This window comes from Mytilus edulis, chromosome 2, assembly GCF_963676685.1.
Source record: "Mytilus edulis chromosome 2, xbMytEdul2.2, whole genome shotgun sequence".
Classification (NCBI taxonomy): Eukaryota; Metazoa; Mollusca; class Bivalvia; order Mytilida; family Mytilidae; genus Mytilus; species Mytilus edulis.
The window spans coordinates 33,244,162-33,261,489 of record NC_092345.1 but is presented as its reverse complement, the minus strand read 5'-3'; the positions used below and the strand labels follow the sequence as shown (position 1 = coordinate 33,261,489).

Sequence of the window (17,328 nt, the reverse complement as noted above, 5' to 3'; positions counted from 1 at the left end):
GGCTACGGAATTCAATCAAGAACGATATGCTTGCTACTTTACTTCAGTTCTCTGTTAATGGACCTGAAGTTAAGGAAGCTGATAAAATGGTACATGACGCTAAATGGGTTACTATGAAAAACAGAAAAAAAACTATCAAATAAAGTATCAGAAGAAGCTGAAAAGACAGCAATTCAGGAAGTTGAAACTGAAGAGGCTGGTGTCCAGACTGATCTTAGTATCAACGATGATGAGTTGGAAGAAAAACGACAAAGGGTTATGCAATTGATGAAGCAAGCATCCAAATTTGTGGGGTTAAACATCGAAGACATTGAGGATGGTTATGAGTATGGTGACAATGAGTCAGAGGATGAGTTTGATGATGAGGACCTTTTTGAATAAAAAAAAGTTAACAACAAATGATATACTACAAGTTTATTGATTGATCATGATGCAAAAATAATAAATATAAAAAAAAGATGTGGTATGATTGCCAATGAGACAACTCTCCACAAGAGACCAAAATGACAGAGAAATCAACAACTATAGGTAATCTTCTTCTAATTTTCTCTTTGTCATCCATTCTAGATGATACTGGTATAAAATAATAATAGTCTTTTGTTCCAAGGTTCTTTACCATGGTTATCATCACATTCTCTGGGCTATAACAAACTAAAGAAAAAAATTAAGCAGACTGCAGTACCAAGGATTTGTATAGTTAGAACTATAGAAATCCTTGCATGTACCAATAATATGTATAATAATTATCAAAAACTTCTGCAAATGAATTCTCAGCTTAACTTAAGGTAAAGGAAATAATCGGAAGAACTGATTATTACACACAAAACTGAAAAGGAAATTTCTTTGGGATTTTTTATTTTTTTATTTTTTATTTCACACAAAAAAAGTGGTCATTTGAAAGATGAAATTAGGTGCCAGGAGATTGCGAGAATGCAGGATTTTGCTCTATTTACCCCCAGAGCTTCTGGGGACCTTGAGCGGCCCCCCGGCCGTAAAGCACCAAGCTTACAGCTTGGTGGGCGACCGGCTTCGCCGGCCGCATACTACGGCCGCCTATAATTTTAATTTAGCCTGCTACTTTAATTTTAATGGAAAGCCCTGGACTAAGTCTGACAAGTGTTTCAAGCTCGTCTGAGTTGTCTCTCAAACTGACCTGAGTTGTCTCTCAAACTGACCTGAGTTGTCTTTGAAATGGTTCGAGTTGGGTTTTTTTTAATTTGTCCATGTCCCATCTGGGAACAGTTGTTCCTGGTCCCTTTTGCCTTTGATTCGAATTTTCCTGATTGCATTGTAAATACGGTACGAGTGGTATTAAGGTACGAGTTGAGATATTCTTATCACGTGGTTCTTTGCGTTTGGTTTCAGCGGCACATAACTTATCCACACGTGTGACAAAGGCATTTCAAATTTATAATGGACTATGGAGGTTACGGAGGTGGCGGTGGTGGTGGAGGAAGAGGCAGAGGAGGAGTATGCATATTTTTCGATCGATCATATTTAATCCTATACTCCTATTATAATGAATTGTACCATTTATTGACATAATACCAAGCCGACAAAGTTTTTTCTTGACTTTGACTGGGTTGATGGGCCTACAATCGAATTATGAATTATTCTGACCACATTACTATGTTTTAAAGATTGTCAAGTGTTTAATATAGTGATGTATGATTGCAGTCTTTAATGTATTCTCTTTGTTAGCAACATATTTAGTGTCAATTATGTCGGTGTGTAATTTTATTGATCGGCCATGTTTGAAACTGATAGGTAACCTAGCCATTTCGGCCCTGTATCTCGTTCGGCCTTGATCTGTTTGCTCATGTATTAAAAGTTTCGTCAAGGATTTGTATAGTACATGTATACTACACAATACAAATCGGGATTTAGGCTATATAATATGAGGCAGGCATAACCTGTGAATGGGGACGAAGTCTGTATGTATTATATTTTTAATTCAAAATGTTGATAAAAGAGAAGGAAATACCGTGCGTAACGTTCCCGAATTTGGTTCTGTTGTTAGGGAATTAGCTGTGACGTTCTTTAAGTTATGACGTCATATTCGATGTAAACAAAAGAAACGCTTTCATCAGGAAACGTAACGTTTTTTTCATATCAAACAATTATTAAAATTGAATTTGTATTGAGATCCAATCTTATGTTTTACTAGACTGGTAAATATAAAAAAAAAAAATCAAAGTCTCATGCAAACAAGACAGATTTCTGCGCAAATGCGGGAAAACCGGAACAGGAACTAGATCTGAAAAAAAAAGTTAACGATTTTGAGTTCATTAGTACAATGAAAAATTCGGGAAATTTTCCCGATTTTTTTTTTTTTTTTTTTGAATTTTCTACCGTAATTGGGGACTTCGTCCCCATATTAATTATTAATGCTGAAAAGGAATCTTTCCTGACAATAAGAGGTTAAATTGAAGTTCACATAAATACCGGTTTAATGAGATTGAATTAATTCATTATTAATGTTATTTAGCTTAATTTGACAAAATTGAACCATTTTGGCATTTAAACGGGAATTATTATTTCACTTTTTCACTTGCATTATTGATTGAACAAAAACAAATCATACTTTTTATGCCCCACCTACGATAGAAGAGGGGAATTATGTTTTCTGGTCCACCCGTCCGCCTGTTCGTCCGTCTGTTACACCTCAGGTTAAAATTTTTGGTCAAGGTAGTTTTTGATGAAGTTGAAGTCCAATCAACTTGAAACTTAGTATACATGTTCCCTTTGATAGATCATTCAAATTTTAATGCCAAATTAGAGAATTTATTCCAATTTCACGGTCCAGTATTCATAGAAAATGAGAGTGCGAGTGGGGCATCCGTGTACTGTGGACACATTCTTGTTTTATATATTTCGTAGCTACATTGTAGTGATTCATATTTTTTTTCAAAATTTTTCAAATTTCAAGTTTTTTAAAGTTTTATTTCAAGAAGAAATTTCCAATTGCACAGTATTGGGCAATAAATTTGTAAGATCTTTGACCATTCATTTTCTGTCATAAACCTGTTTTTATTTCAAAATTTCCAAAAAATTCAGACAGTATCAAGCTTTAATATTTGTCAAATATTTTCCACAACTGTTCAGAGTTTTCGACCTCTGCAGTCGTATCGGGCTGTGCTCAGCAAAGCATTTTTTTTATCAACACTGAATACATTGTAAGTAAACATGTAATAAACAGGAAAGAAGAAAGGTTTTAATAAAAGAAAATAACAATCATTATTATTTTGTGTAACATGTTTGTGAAAAAAAAATTGAATTTGTGGGATTTGTTGAACTGTTCTCCTTGTCAATAAGTTATACTCTGACAGTTTAAACTTGTTAAAACACTATTTGAACATCTAAATCAATTAAGATTTTGAAAGAATAACAAATCAGCTACAAATGTAGTTGTTATAAATAAAAGCTATCGGTAATAAAATGCTTAGAAAAAATTCCATGTTTGCCTTGGATAATGCCTGATCTCTCATCTTGGAAAGTGACATGTGCATGTATTCTAATGCTAAAAAATGGAATAGAAAGTTCTAATAATTTTTATATATTTCAAAAACAGTGATGGCATTGATCGTAATGTACGTAAATTTCCATCATGTTTTAATATTATGAAAGCACTTTTGAGATCCAGGTTTCTGATCAAAATCTTCTTAGTGTTTGTAACACATGACGTTTTCAAAGTAAAAAGTACCATCATTGTTTTCGTTCCTTTCCCCTCCCTGAAAAGTACCTTCCTGTTTGAAAATGTCTGACAACCAAAATATATTTGAATGAAAACTGCAGAAAGGACAACAAAGGTCAGCAATAAAAACAAACATGTGTTAGGCCAACTAAAATTAATTAGTAGATTTTCATCCAAATTTTTGAAAAAAATGGGGCGGGTGGGAGGATTTTATTTTTTAAATTTTATTTCATATGAAACCTTCTTGTCACGTGTTATTCATATATGCAAGTGTAATAATAAGCTTATATCATGTAAATACATCCATAAGGTATCGTGTATAAGACAATAACAATCAAAACCAAGGAGTAACCAAAGACTCATAAAACCAAAAGACATTTACATCAACAGTTACAAATTATAAGTAGGAAACAACACGAACTCCACTAAAAACCAGGAGTGAAATCAGGTGCTCCGGAAGGGTAAGCATTTCCTGCACTGTACAGTGTTCTCCCCAGAAATTTTGGATAGCATCACATTTTGCGTAAATAAAAATAACTATTTTTTTTAATTTCGTTTGTCGCGTCGCGTTGATGCTCTATTTCTTTAATATGTTTTAGTTTATATTGTTCAATTCATAACAGAGAATACAATTAAACTATAACCACAAAACCAGTTGTTTCAGTTTATGTTTTCTTTATTCATTTATAGTTACAGAATTATTTTTTTCCTCTTGTGCCAAATAAAAATAAATATGTGGTTTCAGTTACCCAACAATAAGTCAAATGAATGAATGGTTCATTATAGATCAACCTGTATATATACAAAACTAAATATCTAGTACACAAAATTAACTATTTTTTATAGTATATCAAGTAAAAGATAAAGTAGCAAAAGTAGCAAAAAAAAATCAATTTAAAAACTTTTTTTTATCATGATATTCATTGTTTCATGGCACTTAATGAATTAGTTCCAGTTGTTTCTTATTTTTTACATTACAATGATATGTATTTTTAACAAAGTTATCTAACAAATAGTCTGTTAAAGCGTAGTTTTCTCTCTTGGTATATTTTTTCTGTCTACTGTCCATCTGTTGTCATTATCGTGAAAATGCGGATTTTTGTCATATCTGGTCCGGTTCCGATCCGTAGTTTACACAAAAATGTGCAATGGCGGCCGTAGAAAAATTTACGAAAATGAGTCCGAGAATAAACATTGTTTGACAAGAGATTGTGAATGAATAAGACGCTTTTAATGCATTTAATGGATTAAACATAAACTTAAGCCAATTATGATAACTTTTTAAAGAAGTATTAAACTTATTTTTAGCTCTAAACCAAAATTCTCGCTCTCGTATTACCGGAAGAGAAAGAAAGTAATTTTTGGAGAGTTCCACAAATAAACAACCTTTAAAAAAAAAATCGTTTCAATCTTTGAAGTTTCGTAATACAAAATGTAGATTTCGAATTGTTTTGTGATTGCATTTTTCCATGTCGAAATTGGTTATTGCAGACACATGGTATTAGTCGTGTCTTAAGTGTCAGCTTGGGATATTCGCATCCAAACAAAACAGTTATCACCCTGAGGGCAATTAACACCTAGCTATTTAATCTCTTAATTGCCTTTAGTGTCCGACTTAAAGGGATTACAATTAAAGGTGATATAATTTTTATGATCATAATCGATAATAGATGAAAGTTCAAAATTGAGGTCAAGTAAAATAGCATCTTCAAAATAATTATAGCGTCGCGGGAATTATTATAGCATCACGGTGAAAAAATATAGCATCGCGGTACCGCGACGCTAAAACGGCCTGGGGAGAACACTGCTGTATATGGCACCCATCATGTTATTTCTTTGTTCAGTTCTGTAATGATGAAAGGTTGTTATGATTGAGGAAGAATATCACTGAGATATGATTTCTGACACTCTTTTGTCATAATGGCCAATCAGCTCATGATGGTGACCATAAAATTGCTCGAGTAATGACCTTAATTTGATTGATTCATAGCCCTGTCTTAGCAACTTTTGAGAAAGCAGTATTCCTTGTTCAACAAAATTAAGGTACTTTTAGCTAGCTCTAGAGTAACGTATCAATTGAGACACGTATACTCCATATGCTGATGCCGCTTTTTCAAATTCGTAAATATATATATATCTGATTGGCAACCACTGTTCTACATGTAATTGCCACTTTAGAAACCTATTTTATAGTAAACAACAGAAATGTGGAGAAATGCTCTCTTAAGTTGGACTATCTATATCAAATGTATTTTGCTTTCTAAGCAATGTTTTTTTTTGTCCTAATAAAATGAAACAAAGGCATTGGTATGCAACACGAGCACGATAAGTACGGAATAAAATGAAAACTCAAACAGTGTTGAAATAATAGGGTTGGTCCTTAATATGCAAGATGCAAATATAATTACAATGTAGAACATAAAGTTGTTTAATGACTCTATCGTGGGTATTGGGACAGAGGATGTTTGCTGTTTTTCTACAAAAAACGAAAGGCATGGATAAATCTAAATCTAAGAGCTTGCTATAAATTAATAAATTAAAAATGCGTATGTTTGTCGATTTTCTGAACTCAAAATACGGTCACCAATCTATAAAGTTCATGCTTGTATCAATTTCTGTATTCCAGTCAAACGTGTTCCACGATTCTTACGCTTTTGGGTTTCATTCACAGTCCAAATTTCTTGACACAAAGTCATTGTATAAATAAAAGAAATCCAAGGTTTTTTTCTCACAAACATTTGTGTCATTTGTGACATACTGCGATTTGCGTTCTTGGACACAGCGTATTACTCGTAACCCGAATATTTCACGCCCTTCTCGTAATCAATCTCTATTCTCGGTAAATGATGTTGTCATCATATATCAGCAGAATATATCGACTTAATCATTCAGTAAGAATTCTCTAAGAAATACGAAAACCGAAATTAGAAAAAGGAAGTTTCACATGAAACGAAATTATCGACGGTTACCGGTAACGGAAATGAACAAAATACGGAAATCGTATTTTTTTCAAAAATAAAAAAAATCGGGGCGGGAAGATTTCAGAGGGGCGGGCGGGGATGAAAATCTATCAATTAATTTTAATTGGCCTTAAAAAAACTTCCAAATTTGGATAGAAAAAACATTCCACCCTAAAAACAACAACACCAGGTTGAGGTTTAAACAAAACTAGAGGCTCTAAAGAGCCTGTGTCGCTCACCTTGGTCTATGTGCATATTAAACAAAGGACACAAATGAATTCATGACAAAATTGTATTTTGGTGATGGAGATGTGTTTGAAGTTCTTACTTTACTGAACATTCTTGCTTCTTACAATTATATCTATAATGAACTTTGCCCATTAGTAACAGAGAAAAATATTTGGTAAAAATTTACATAAATTTACCAAATTAATGAAAATTGTTAAAAATTGACTATAAAGGGCAATAACTCCTTAAGGGGTCAATTGACCAATTAGGTCATGTGGACTTATTTGTAGATCTTACTTTGATGAACATTATCGCTGTTTACAGTTTATCGCTATCTATAATAGTATTCAAGATAATAACCAAAAACAGCAAAATTTCTTTAAAAATTACCAATTGGAGGGCAGCAACCCAACAACCGGTTGTCCAATTCATTTGAATATTTCAGGGCAGATATATATTGACTTGATTAACACTTTAACTCCTTGTCAGATTTCCTCTAAATGATTTGGTTTCAGAGTTATAAGCAAAAAACTACATTTTACCCCTGTTCTATTTTTAGCCGTGGTGGCCATCTTGGTTGGATGGCCAGGTCATCGGACACATTTTTCAAACAAGGTACCTCAAAGATGATTGTGGCCAAGTTTGAATTAATTTGGCCCAGTAGTTTCAGAAGAGAAGATTTTTGTAAAAGATAACTAAGATTTACGAAAAATGGTTAAAAATTGACTATAAAGGGCAATAACTCCTAAAGGGGTCAACTGACCATTTCGGTTATGTTGACTTATTTGTAAATCCTACTTTGATGAACATTATTGCTGTTTACAGTTTATCTCTATCTATAATAATATTCAAGATAATAACCAAAAACGGCAAAATTTCCTCAAAATTACCAATTCAGGGGCAGCAATCCAACAACAGGTTGACCGATTCATCTGAAAATTTCAGGGCAGATAGATCTTGACCTGATTTACATTTTTACTCCATGTCAGATTTCCTCTAAATGTTTTGGTTTTTGAGTTATAAGCCAAAAACTGCATTTTACCCCTATGTTCTATTTTTAGCCGTGGCGGCCATCTTGGTTGGTTGACCGGGTCACGCCACACATTTTTTAAACTAGATATCCCAAAGATGATTGTGGCCAACTTTGGATTAATTTGGCCCATTAGTTTCAGAGGAGAAGAGTTTTGTAAAAGATTACTTAGATTTATGAAAAATGGTTAAAAATTGACTATAAAGGGCAATAACTCCTTAAGGGGTCAACTGACCATTTCGATCATGTTGACTTATTTGTAAATCTAACTTTGCTGAACATTATTGCTGTTTACAGTTTATCTCTATCTATAATAATATTCAAGATAATAACCAAAAACGGCAAAATTTCCTCAAAATTACCAATTCAGGGGCAGCAACCCAACAACAGGTTGACCGATTCACCTGAAAATTCAGGGCAGATAGATCTTGACCTGATAATCATTTTTACTCCACATCAGATTTCCTCTAAATGCTTTGGTTTTTGAGTTATAAGCCAAAAACTGCATTTTACCCCTATGTTCTATTTTTAGCCGTGGCGGCCATCTTGGTTGGTTGACCGGGTCACGCCACACATTTTTTAAACTAGATACCCCAAAGATGATTGTGGCCAAGTTTGGATCAATTTGGCCCAGTAGTTTCAGAGGAGAAGATTTTTGTAAAAGATTACTTAGATTTATGAAAAATGGTTAAAAATTGACTATAAAGGGCAATAACTCCTAAAGGGGTCAACTGACCATTTCGGTCATGTTGACTTACTTGTAAATCTAACTTTGCCGAACATTATTGCTGTTTACAGTTTATCTCTATCTATAATAATATTCAAGATAATAACCAAAAACAGCAAAATTTCCTCAAAATGACCAATTCAGGGGCAGCAACCCAACAACGGGTTGACCGATTCATCTGAAAATTTCAGGGCAGATAGATCTTGACCTGATAAACATTTTTACTCCTTGTCAGATTTGCTCTTAATGCTTTGGTTTTTGAGTTATAAGCCAAAAACTGCATTTTACCCCTATGTTCTATTTTTAGCCGTGGCGGCCATCTTGGTTGGTTGACCGGGTCACGCCACACATTTTTTAAACTAGATACCCCAATGATGATTGTGGCCAAGTTTGGTTCAATTTGGCCCAGTAGTTTCAGAGGAGAAGATTTTTGTAAAAGTTAACGACGACGACGGACGACGACGGACGCCGGACGCAAAGTGATGGGAAAAGCTCACTTGGCCCTTCGGGCCAGGTGAGCTAAAAAGCAACAATAATACTGATCTTTTTTTGAGGCTTTCCTGTTAAATAAAAATCTTATGTCATGCCATTGAAAATGGTATTACATCCACTTTGTTTCAAGAACTTATCCACTGAATAGAATGGATTTCAACAGTGATGTCTTGTCTGACTTATTTTTATTCTTTTTTTCTAAAAAAAATTCTGGAATGAAAGGTTGTTAACTCCACCTAAAAAAGTCTTACAAATTGTCTCTCATTGCTGGATTTTGCATCTCATTTTTCAAAATTTCCTTGAGAAAAAGTTCAGTTGGAATAAAATTGATTCACTGAATGTTAACTTTTATCTAAAAAAAACCAACTATATTTGAAAAACTCAAATGAACATTTGTGTGCTTTGAGGTGCTCAGATGGCAGGAAATTGCATCTTATTTTGAAAAAAATTCTAGGGGGGAGCATGCCCCCAAACCCCTCTAGCAAGTTCGGGCCGCGTTTCTGCCCTCACCAGTGATAGTGATGGACTACCAGGACTACCCAAAAATATTTCTTGGTAGTCCTGTGGACTACATGTCCTCTAATGTTAGTGTCTAACCCTGATGAACTTTATAGAAATGCAACATTTTATCACTTTCTCATAAGGGTTAAAATTATTATGAATTTTTAAGAAATAAAGAAAATTAAAACGTTTTATTACTTTTTATAAAAAAAATATGTTTGGAATGAATATATGTTAATAAAATAAGAAATATTAAAAAATTTAATGACATTTTAGTTTAATACAATTATTTCAAATTAAATAAAGGATATAAGAGATATGTTTAGTTCCATATCATATTAAATATTTTATAAGTTAATATAAACTATATGAAGATTTCAGTTGTACAATTAATGAAATTAAAAAAAAGAGTTAATTTGATAACTTTTAAGCGGGAAACAACTAAACAATGTTTTTTTTTGGAATCACTTACAATAAAAAAAAAGGTGTAATTGTATAACCAAGAAAAATATCCTGAACAAACTGAAAAAAAACCAAAAAAGTAATCTAACACATATACAAAGTTTCGAGAAATTTAAACAGTAATATGGTAGGATATTACAGCACACACAACTATAGAAATATTGGAAAAAAACTTCAAAGTCCAAGGAGTCTATTGTAGAATTTGTGCAAACTGGAATCCTTACAGTCCTGACTTTGTGATGCAACACTTTTGAAAGATTCATTTAAAGAGAATCCATATTTGTTTAAGCAGGAGCAGCAAAATATAATTTTTAACAACTTAACAAACATGAAATAGATTCAGCTACCTGTATTTACCTATTTGTTTAATAAGTATTAGTATGATTGTTTTGATAAGCATGCACTTTTGTTGTGATAACTACTTGCACCTATTCCTTGAAGGCCAACATAATTTTACAGGTAAATTGTCGGTAGAACAAAATATGTTGGCATTCAAGGAATAAACCGCCTAAGGCACCTGAAATTTTGAAATGTAACTCTTTTCCTAACCTTGTACTTTTTTGTGAATATTTAGGGTAGAAGAGGAGGGGGGTCGGGAAAGAAATTTGGTGAACCTGAAGATCCAGAGTCCGAGCAATTTAGGAAATTATTTATTGGTGGATTAAGTTACGAAACCGATGAGGAAGGACTCAAAGAACATTTTGGACAATGGGGAGAAATTGTAGATGTAGTTGTCATGAGAGATCCTCAGAGCAAGCGGTCACGAGGCTTTGGTTTTGTAACTTTTAAAGAATCTCAAAATGTGGACGATTCACAGAATTGTCGACCACACAAACTAGATGGAAGAGAAGTTGAAACTAAAAGAGCTATGCGTAGAGAGGTATGTGTACATTTTTATATTATTTACAAGTTGATTAATATGGAATAAACGTAAATGAGACAGTACATATAATATTAAAATATGGAAGGTCCTACAGAGATGTTTACATAGCAATACTTATATTTGTAAATCTGCATCATTTGAACTCTCTTCTCGTGGACAGTCGTTTCATGTGCAATCCTACTTCATCTCAAAATTTAAAATTTTGTAAATATACTCATCACTGTTCAAAATTAAATGGAGAAATACATCACATACAATGTACATGTACATGTAGCTTCCCCAGATATATGGATGAGGCAACCAATCTTCAGCTAAAATTAAAGACATTAAGTTATAAAAAAAAGAGTGAAAGACATTAGAGTATTCAGTAATCTTGAACCAAGAAACCAGGTACGTGATAATATACACAATGTAAATAAATACATACTATACTTATTTTCAGATTGTATTAATGAATTGTTCCGAATGTTGACATGTTATTATGTATTGATAGGACTCCCAGGACCCAGACGTACAGCAGACCTGTAAAAAACTATTTATTGGAGGGATGAAAGATGGCACTGATGAACAAGATCTGCGTGATGTATTTGAACAATACGGATCTATTAAGGAAGTTAATGTACCAGTAGACAAAGCAACAGGGAAACTCAAAGGATTTGCCTTTATAGAATTTGAGGACTATGATCCTGTTGATAAATGTGTTTGTGAGTACAAATATGTAGTATATATGGTTCTGATCATAAAATTATGTCTTATGTGAATAATATTGTGATAACTGAAATAGAGGCTACATGTAAGTAATTTTTCATGTTTTTAGACAACTTGCAACAAAGTCGAGCTCGACTTATTATGTGCTGAATGTTAGGAGTCCATCCATCTTTACATCAAACATATATCAGTTTGCAGACAACATGTTTTTAATTACTTACCAACTTGCCATAAGTTGAAAAATATGTATAATTTGTACCAAACTTGGTTTGATTACCAGTACATATTCATATAATATGTAGCACCTTATCAAGATTTATTTTACATCTTAAACATTGTTTTTTTTATAGTAATGAAATATTTCACTCTATCTGGGAAAAGTGTGGAAGTTAAAAAGGCAAAGAAAAAGGATGGTGAAGGAGGAGGTCGAGGTGGGGGTAGAGGTGGAGGTAGAGGAGGTAAGAAGGATTGTTTATGATCAGTTATTATAAAAAAAGAAGATGTGGTATGATTTGCAATGAGACAACTCTTCACAAGAGACCAAAATGACACAGAAATTAACAACTATAGGTCACTGTACGCCCCCGAAATGACAATGTGGAACAGTTCAAACGAGAAAACTAACGGCCTTATTTATGTAAAAAAAAAAAGACCAATGATGTCTCTTAGGAATTGAAAAAAATCAAACAAGACAGACACCTGGATGATTTATATATAAAACAAAAAGGAAAACAAAATATATAATATACAGCTACCAACTGCATCCACTTATTTATGGGCAACCCACCTTCTTTGGATGGGAACTCTATGTCTCAATAGTTTTCAAAAACCTACTTAGTTAAAAAATTAAATACATCATCTTTCCCCCTCATATTTATTAAGCTCTTCGAACAAATACATTTGTCTTTCCAAAATATCCAGACCTGTACAATTAATTCAAAGAAAAAGACCATCTTAAATGTTTCACTTCAGATATTAAATGAATGAATTTGTAACAGAAAAAAATCAACCCCATTATTTGATGTTTAGAAATAGAATAGAGATTTGTATTAGATAAAACAAAATAAATCACCATGTTTCCATCCTCCTGAACAGGTTTTCCCTATCTTCATTTGTTGTCCTTTTTATGACCTGCCTTCATTAGTAAGGGGGCATGTTGTTTTCTAGTCTATGGGTCTGTTAGTGCTTTCATTTGACATTGTATCCAGTTCAAGTATTAGTTTACAATGGCAAGGGATGGTAAAAACAACTTGAAGCTTAGAAATATTACGATGTGCTTCTTTCAAATTTTATGCCAATAGTTTTCTGTTTTTTTAACTACAATGCTTTAATTTCATGTTTATTTTTAGGTCGGGGAGGTCAAGGTGGTGGATTTGGAGGTCAAGGTGGGGGATATGGAGGTCAACAAGGTAATATTTTTTGTCATATTTGTCATATAGGTGGTGCTCTGGCAAATAAAAGGAACCATTATATAGCAAATTACATGACTTATGTATTATCATGATTATAATACATTCTGTTGATTTGGTCAAATGTTAATGATTCAATACAAAGAAAAACAATTCCAGGTGAAATATTGGTTGAAAAATTGAAGCTATATAAGTGTTTAAATGATGTGCTTGATGTTTAAAATGTGCAATATCAGTTGCTTTCTTATCAGACTCACTAAATTTGCATTTAATTCAAAAATTTACATTAAATTAAATAAATATTATTTTTATGCCCCATTTATGGGCATAATGTTTTCTGGTCTGTGCGTCCGTCTGTTCGTTCGTCTGTCCGTCCGTTCGTCCCACTTCAGGTTAAAGTTTTTGGTCGAGGTAGTTTTTGATGAAGTTGAAGTCCAATCAACTTGAAACTTAAAATAGATATAGGAAGATGTGGTGTGAGTGCCAATGAGACAACTCTCCATACAAAGAACAATTTAAAAAGTAAACCATTATAGGTTAAAGTACGGCCTTAACCAATAACTGAAATATATAAGGGCATACACTACAAGCACAGGGACACATTCTACTGCATCCACACAGCACGAGTAACAAACCCTGCAGTATTAAAATAGATATACATGTGCCCTATGATATGATCTTTCTAATTTAAATGCCAAATTATAGTTTTGACCCCAATTTTACGGTTCACTGAACATAGAAAATGATAATGCAAATTTCAGGTTAAAGTTTTTGGTCAAGGTAGTTTTTGATAAAGTAGAAGTCCAATCAACTTGAAACTTAGTATACATGTTCCCTTTGATAAGATCATTCTAATTTTAATGCCAAATTAGAGAATTTATTCCAATTTCACGGTCCACTAAACATAGAAAATGATAGTGCGAGTGGGGCATCCGTGTACTGTGGACACATTCTTGTTTTTATTCTAATTTTTTTGCCAAATTGGAGATTTTACCCTATTTTCACAGTCCACTGAACATAGAAAATGATAGTGCGGATGGGGCATTCGTGTACTTAGGACACATTCTTGTTTAATAGTGAAATTAAATATTCATTATCAATATTATTATTTTAATTTGAAAATATCATTGTTTTATTTAGAAAATATCCTTGTTTTTTTATTTAAAAATATCATTATTTTAATTTGAAAATATCAGTTTTAATTTGAAAATATCATTGTTTTAATTTGAAAATATTGTTATTTTTATTTCAAAATATTCATCTGACACATATGATGTAATCATGTTCCTTAAATGGTAACCAGTTATCTTATGATATGGAAATTTAGAATTTTCACCATATGACATGTTTTAGCTAATAGAATATACAGCTTATATCAAAGGACGACCTACCGTTAATATATCATCAAGTAAGATAACAGCACAAGTATGTATTTTATTAGCAGGAGGTTACCAGAGTTATGGCGGCGGTGGTTATGGCGGAGGTTATGACGATGGTAGTGGTGGTTACGCTGGCGGATACAACCAAAGTAGTACATATAACCAAGGTTACAGTGATGGTGGATACAGTGCCGGTGGTTATGGTGGTGGTTACGGTGGGGGACAAGGTATGCACACAAGACAGGAATAGCAATGTCAAAACTGTGCATCGCTGGAATGACCAGTCAACTCGTTACAATAACACAGTAAACAGACTTGGATGGAGAGTTGTCTCATTGGCACTCATACCACATCTTCTTATATCAATTGGCAGTCTTCTCAAATTTGTACAATGTGGTTTCTTTCAAACAGTTTTAACAGCCATTTTAATTTACCTACAGGTAAACAAAATATACATTAGTTTAATGCATTGAGTGTTATATTACAGGGGCAGGTGACTATAGCCAATCGTTTGGACAAAGTTACACAGGAAATTCTGGTGGAGGACCAATGAGGGGACAGTATGGTAACAAACGAGGAGGTGGAGCACCTTATCAGAGTAATTATTATGTTTTGAGGAGCATTTTTATTTATGGTGAAATTGTTAATTTCTATAGTTTGGCATACACATACATGCATGAATGAATAAAATTTCAATGTGGCTCTTTTACGAAACAAAACCTAAGGGTAAAAATTATTGTAAATTGTATTGAAATTTACATAATTTAAGAGTGTTATTTCTTTAAGATCTTATGATGAGAAAACAGATGCTGGTATCATTCTGCACTATAAGCTACTGTGTCAATGGCCTAGACCAGTAAATTTTGGGTTTCGGATAAGTGAAAATTTCATACAGGGTCAAGTTTTGATATTTAGTTTCCGGACTTTGGATGAAAAAGTTTTTGGCGCAGACTGCAGTTTTATTATTTTTGTTTTGTTTTTCACGAACTTTCTCTTTACAGGTGGAGGAGGAGGAAGAGGGAGAGGTGGTTACAACAGATAAATCATACTCAACAATTTTTAGGTAATGTCTCAGATGGGTAAAGACAATTATCAGGGTTTGTTTAAAATGGAGGAAGGGGAGACAATTGATACTATTTGTAAAACACAGTTGTGTTAAGCATGTTAGGTACCTATATTTGACCCGTACATCAGACAAACACTTAATTTCAAATTCTAATACATTACATTACCATATCTGATGAGAAATTTGAGCATGGCAACAATAAGATTGCAAAAGATAAGAATATATGATTTGGTGAAAAGAAGGAATTTATAACCAAAGAAAAGAAGAGTACTGTCTTAGTTGTGATATATAACTATTTTACCCTTGTTCAGTGGTCTAGACTGGATCAGTTTCAAGCTGTAAGACTTTATTTTGGCTGGAAACAAGAACTGTTCTAATTGACATTAACTTAAAAATCCTAGACATTCAAGTTAGTAATTCGTCATTTAAAACATAATACTTAATCGTGCATGGGATTAAAGATGAAGCACAATAGGATTATTTTAATATTTGAATTTGATTCATAAACTCTTTTAAAAAGATTATGTGTTTCAGGTTTCTGTCATATAAAACTTTGGCTAGGTAGGTAGGTAAGGGAAATTCATAATCATAAACAGAAAGTTACTTATATTGATTGGTTTGAAGGGGGAAAACCTGAAACATTTATCTTTTGATCCAACTCAGTGATTTATAAATAGATTCTAGAAATATTAATTGGTTTTAAATCATGTGTGTAGTTAAGCATGAAGACTGGAATTGTCTTGTGTAAAATAAGACGTTGATTTGAAACGTTCAAATAACTTATTGATGGTTTAGTGTTTTATAATTCACTGTAAATTAAACATGTCAATATAATTATTGCATTCATTAATAATATTTACTCTTGATTACATTAGGCAGGTATATAGAGACTAGGCAAGAAGTAGGACACAACCACTGTAGGCATCCCCTTGTTAGGCAAGGATTAGGATATTCAACACAGCTTATTAATATTATCATATTAGGCGATGACTATGTTGTTCAGCAAGTGTCCATAGGCATCCCAGTGTTAGGTAGATGCTAAGAGATAATAGTGAACATCTTCAATGCCATAAATACAAGGATTATATATTCAACATTTGGTCTTATTTCAACATATTTAAGACTGATATTCGTAGCTGTGGGATATCTAAACACTTATTATGGATCTATATATACCTGTGTAAAAATTGCCAATACCTGACAATCAGATTGTCAGTTTTAATGTATTATCCTGTGATAAATGTTGTGTGTCTCGTAACAGAAAGTTACAACTTTTTTAATAATCATGTCAACCATCTGTTAATATTTACTGTCATCAATTAAAAATATTTTAGAAGAATCCATATTATTCAGTGTTCGATTGTAGTGAATGACTTCCTTTGTAATTTTATGCCCAGCACTGATTAGCACTGATAACTTCCAATTGAGACAAGTTAGCTAGTGATATTGCTGTCCTTCAGGGATTTTGTTGTTGAAATATTGATATTCAGATCTTTTAAAGGCTCTGGGACTATCTTTGTTGTTTCCATTTATTTCTGTGTACTGTTAGTGTTTAAGATTCTTCAGTGTGTTGATGAACACAACTGTACCATCCACTAGATAAGCCCCAGAAGTTCAGCTGCATGCTTGGCACTAATAAACCTACCTCATGCAGATCCTTTATGTTACGGTCACGTCGACTTATAATTGAGGCTCGAAAGACTTTGTTGAGTTTTAAGGCTAGATAAGTCTCCTTGATATCCCTTGTAATATGAAGCTGATATTTCAATACTACTATCCCCTTCTAGAT

General features: G+C 33.0%; 1 protein-coding gene across 4 annotated transcripts; it reads left to right on the top strand.

The window, feature by feature from the left end:
* The first annotated feature begins 1,333 nt into the window (after positions 1-1,333).
* On the top strand, positions 1,334-16,878 carry LOC139512007 (heterogeneous nuclear ribonucleoprotein 87F-like). 4 transcript variants are annotated; one of them, XM_071299309.1, is made up of 9 exons: positions 1,334-1,470; positions 10,669-10,974; positions 11,471-11,681; positions 12,036-12,143; positions 13,035-13,094; positions 14,539-14,700; positions 14,961-15,071; positions 15,475-15,536; positions 16,415-16,878. In XM_071299309.1, the coding sequence occupies exons 1-8, from the start codon at positions 1,414-1,416 to the stop codon at positions 15,513-15,515; spliced, it is 1,056 nt and encodes a 351-aa protein (XP_071155410.1). In that variant the 5' UTR covers positions 1,334-1,413; the 3' UTR covers positions 15,516-15,536; positions 16,415-16,878. The 4 variants fall into 4 exon arrangements, with proteins under 4 accessions (XP_071155410.1, XP_071155409.1, XP_071155412.1 ...); XM_071299308.1 differs by having other exon boundaries at positions 14,536-14,700; XM_071299311.1 differs by lacking the exon at positions 14,539-14,700 and having other exon boundaries at positions 1,339-1,470.
* Positions 16,879-17,328: the final 450 nt, after the last annotated feature.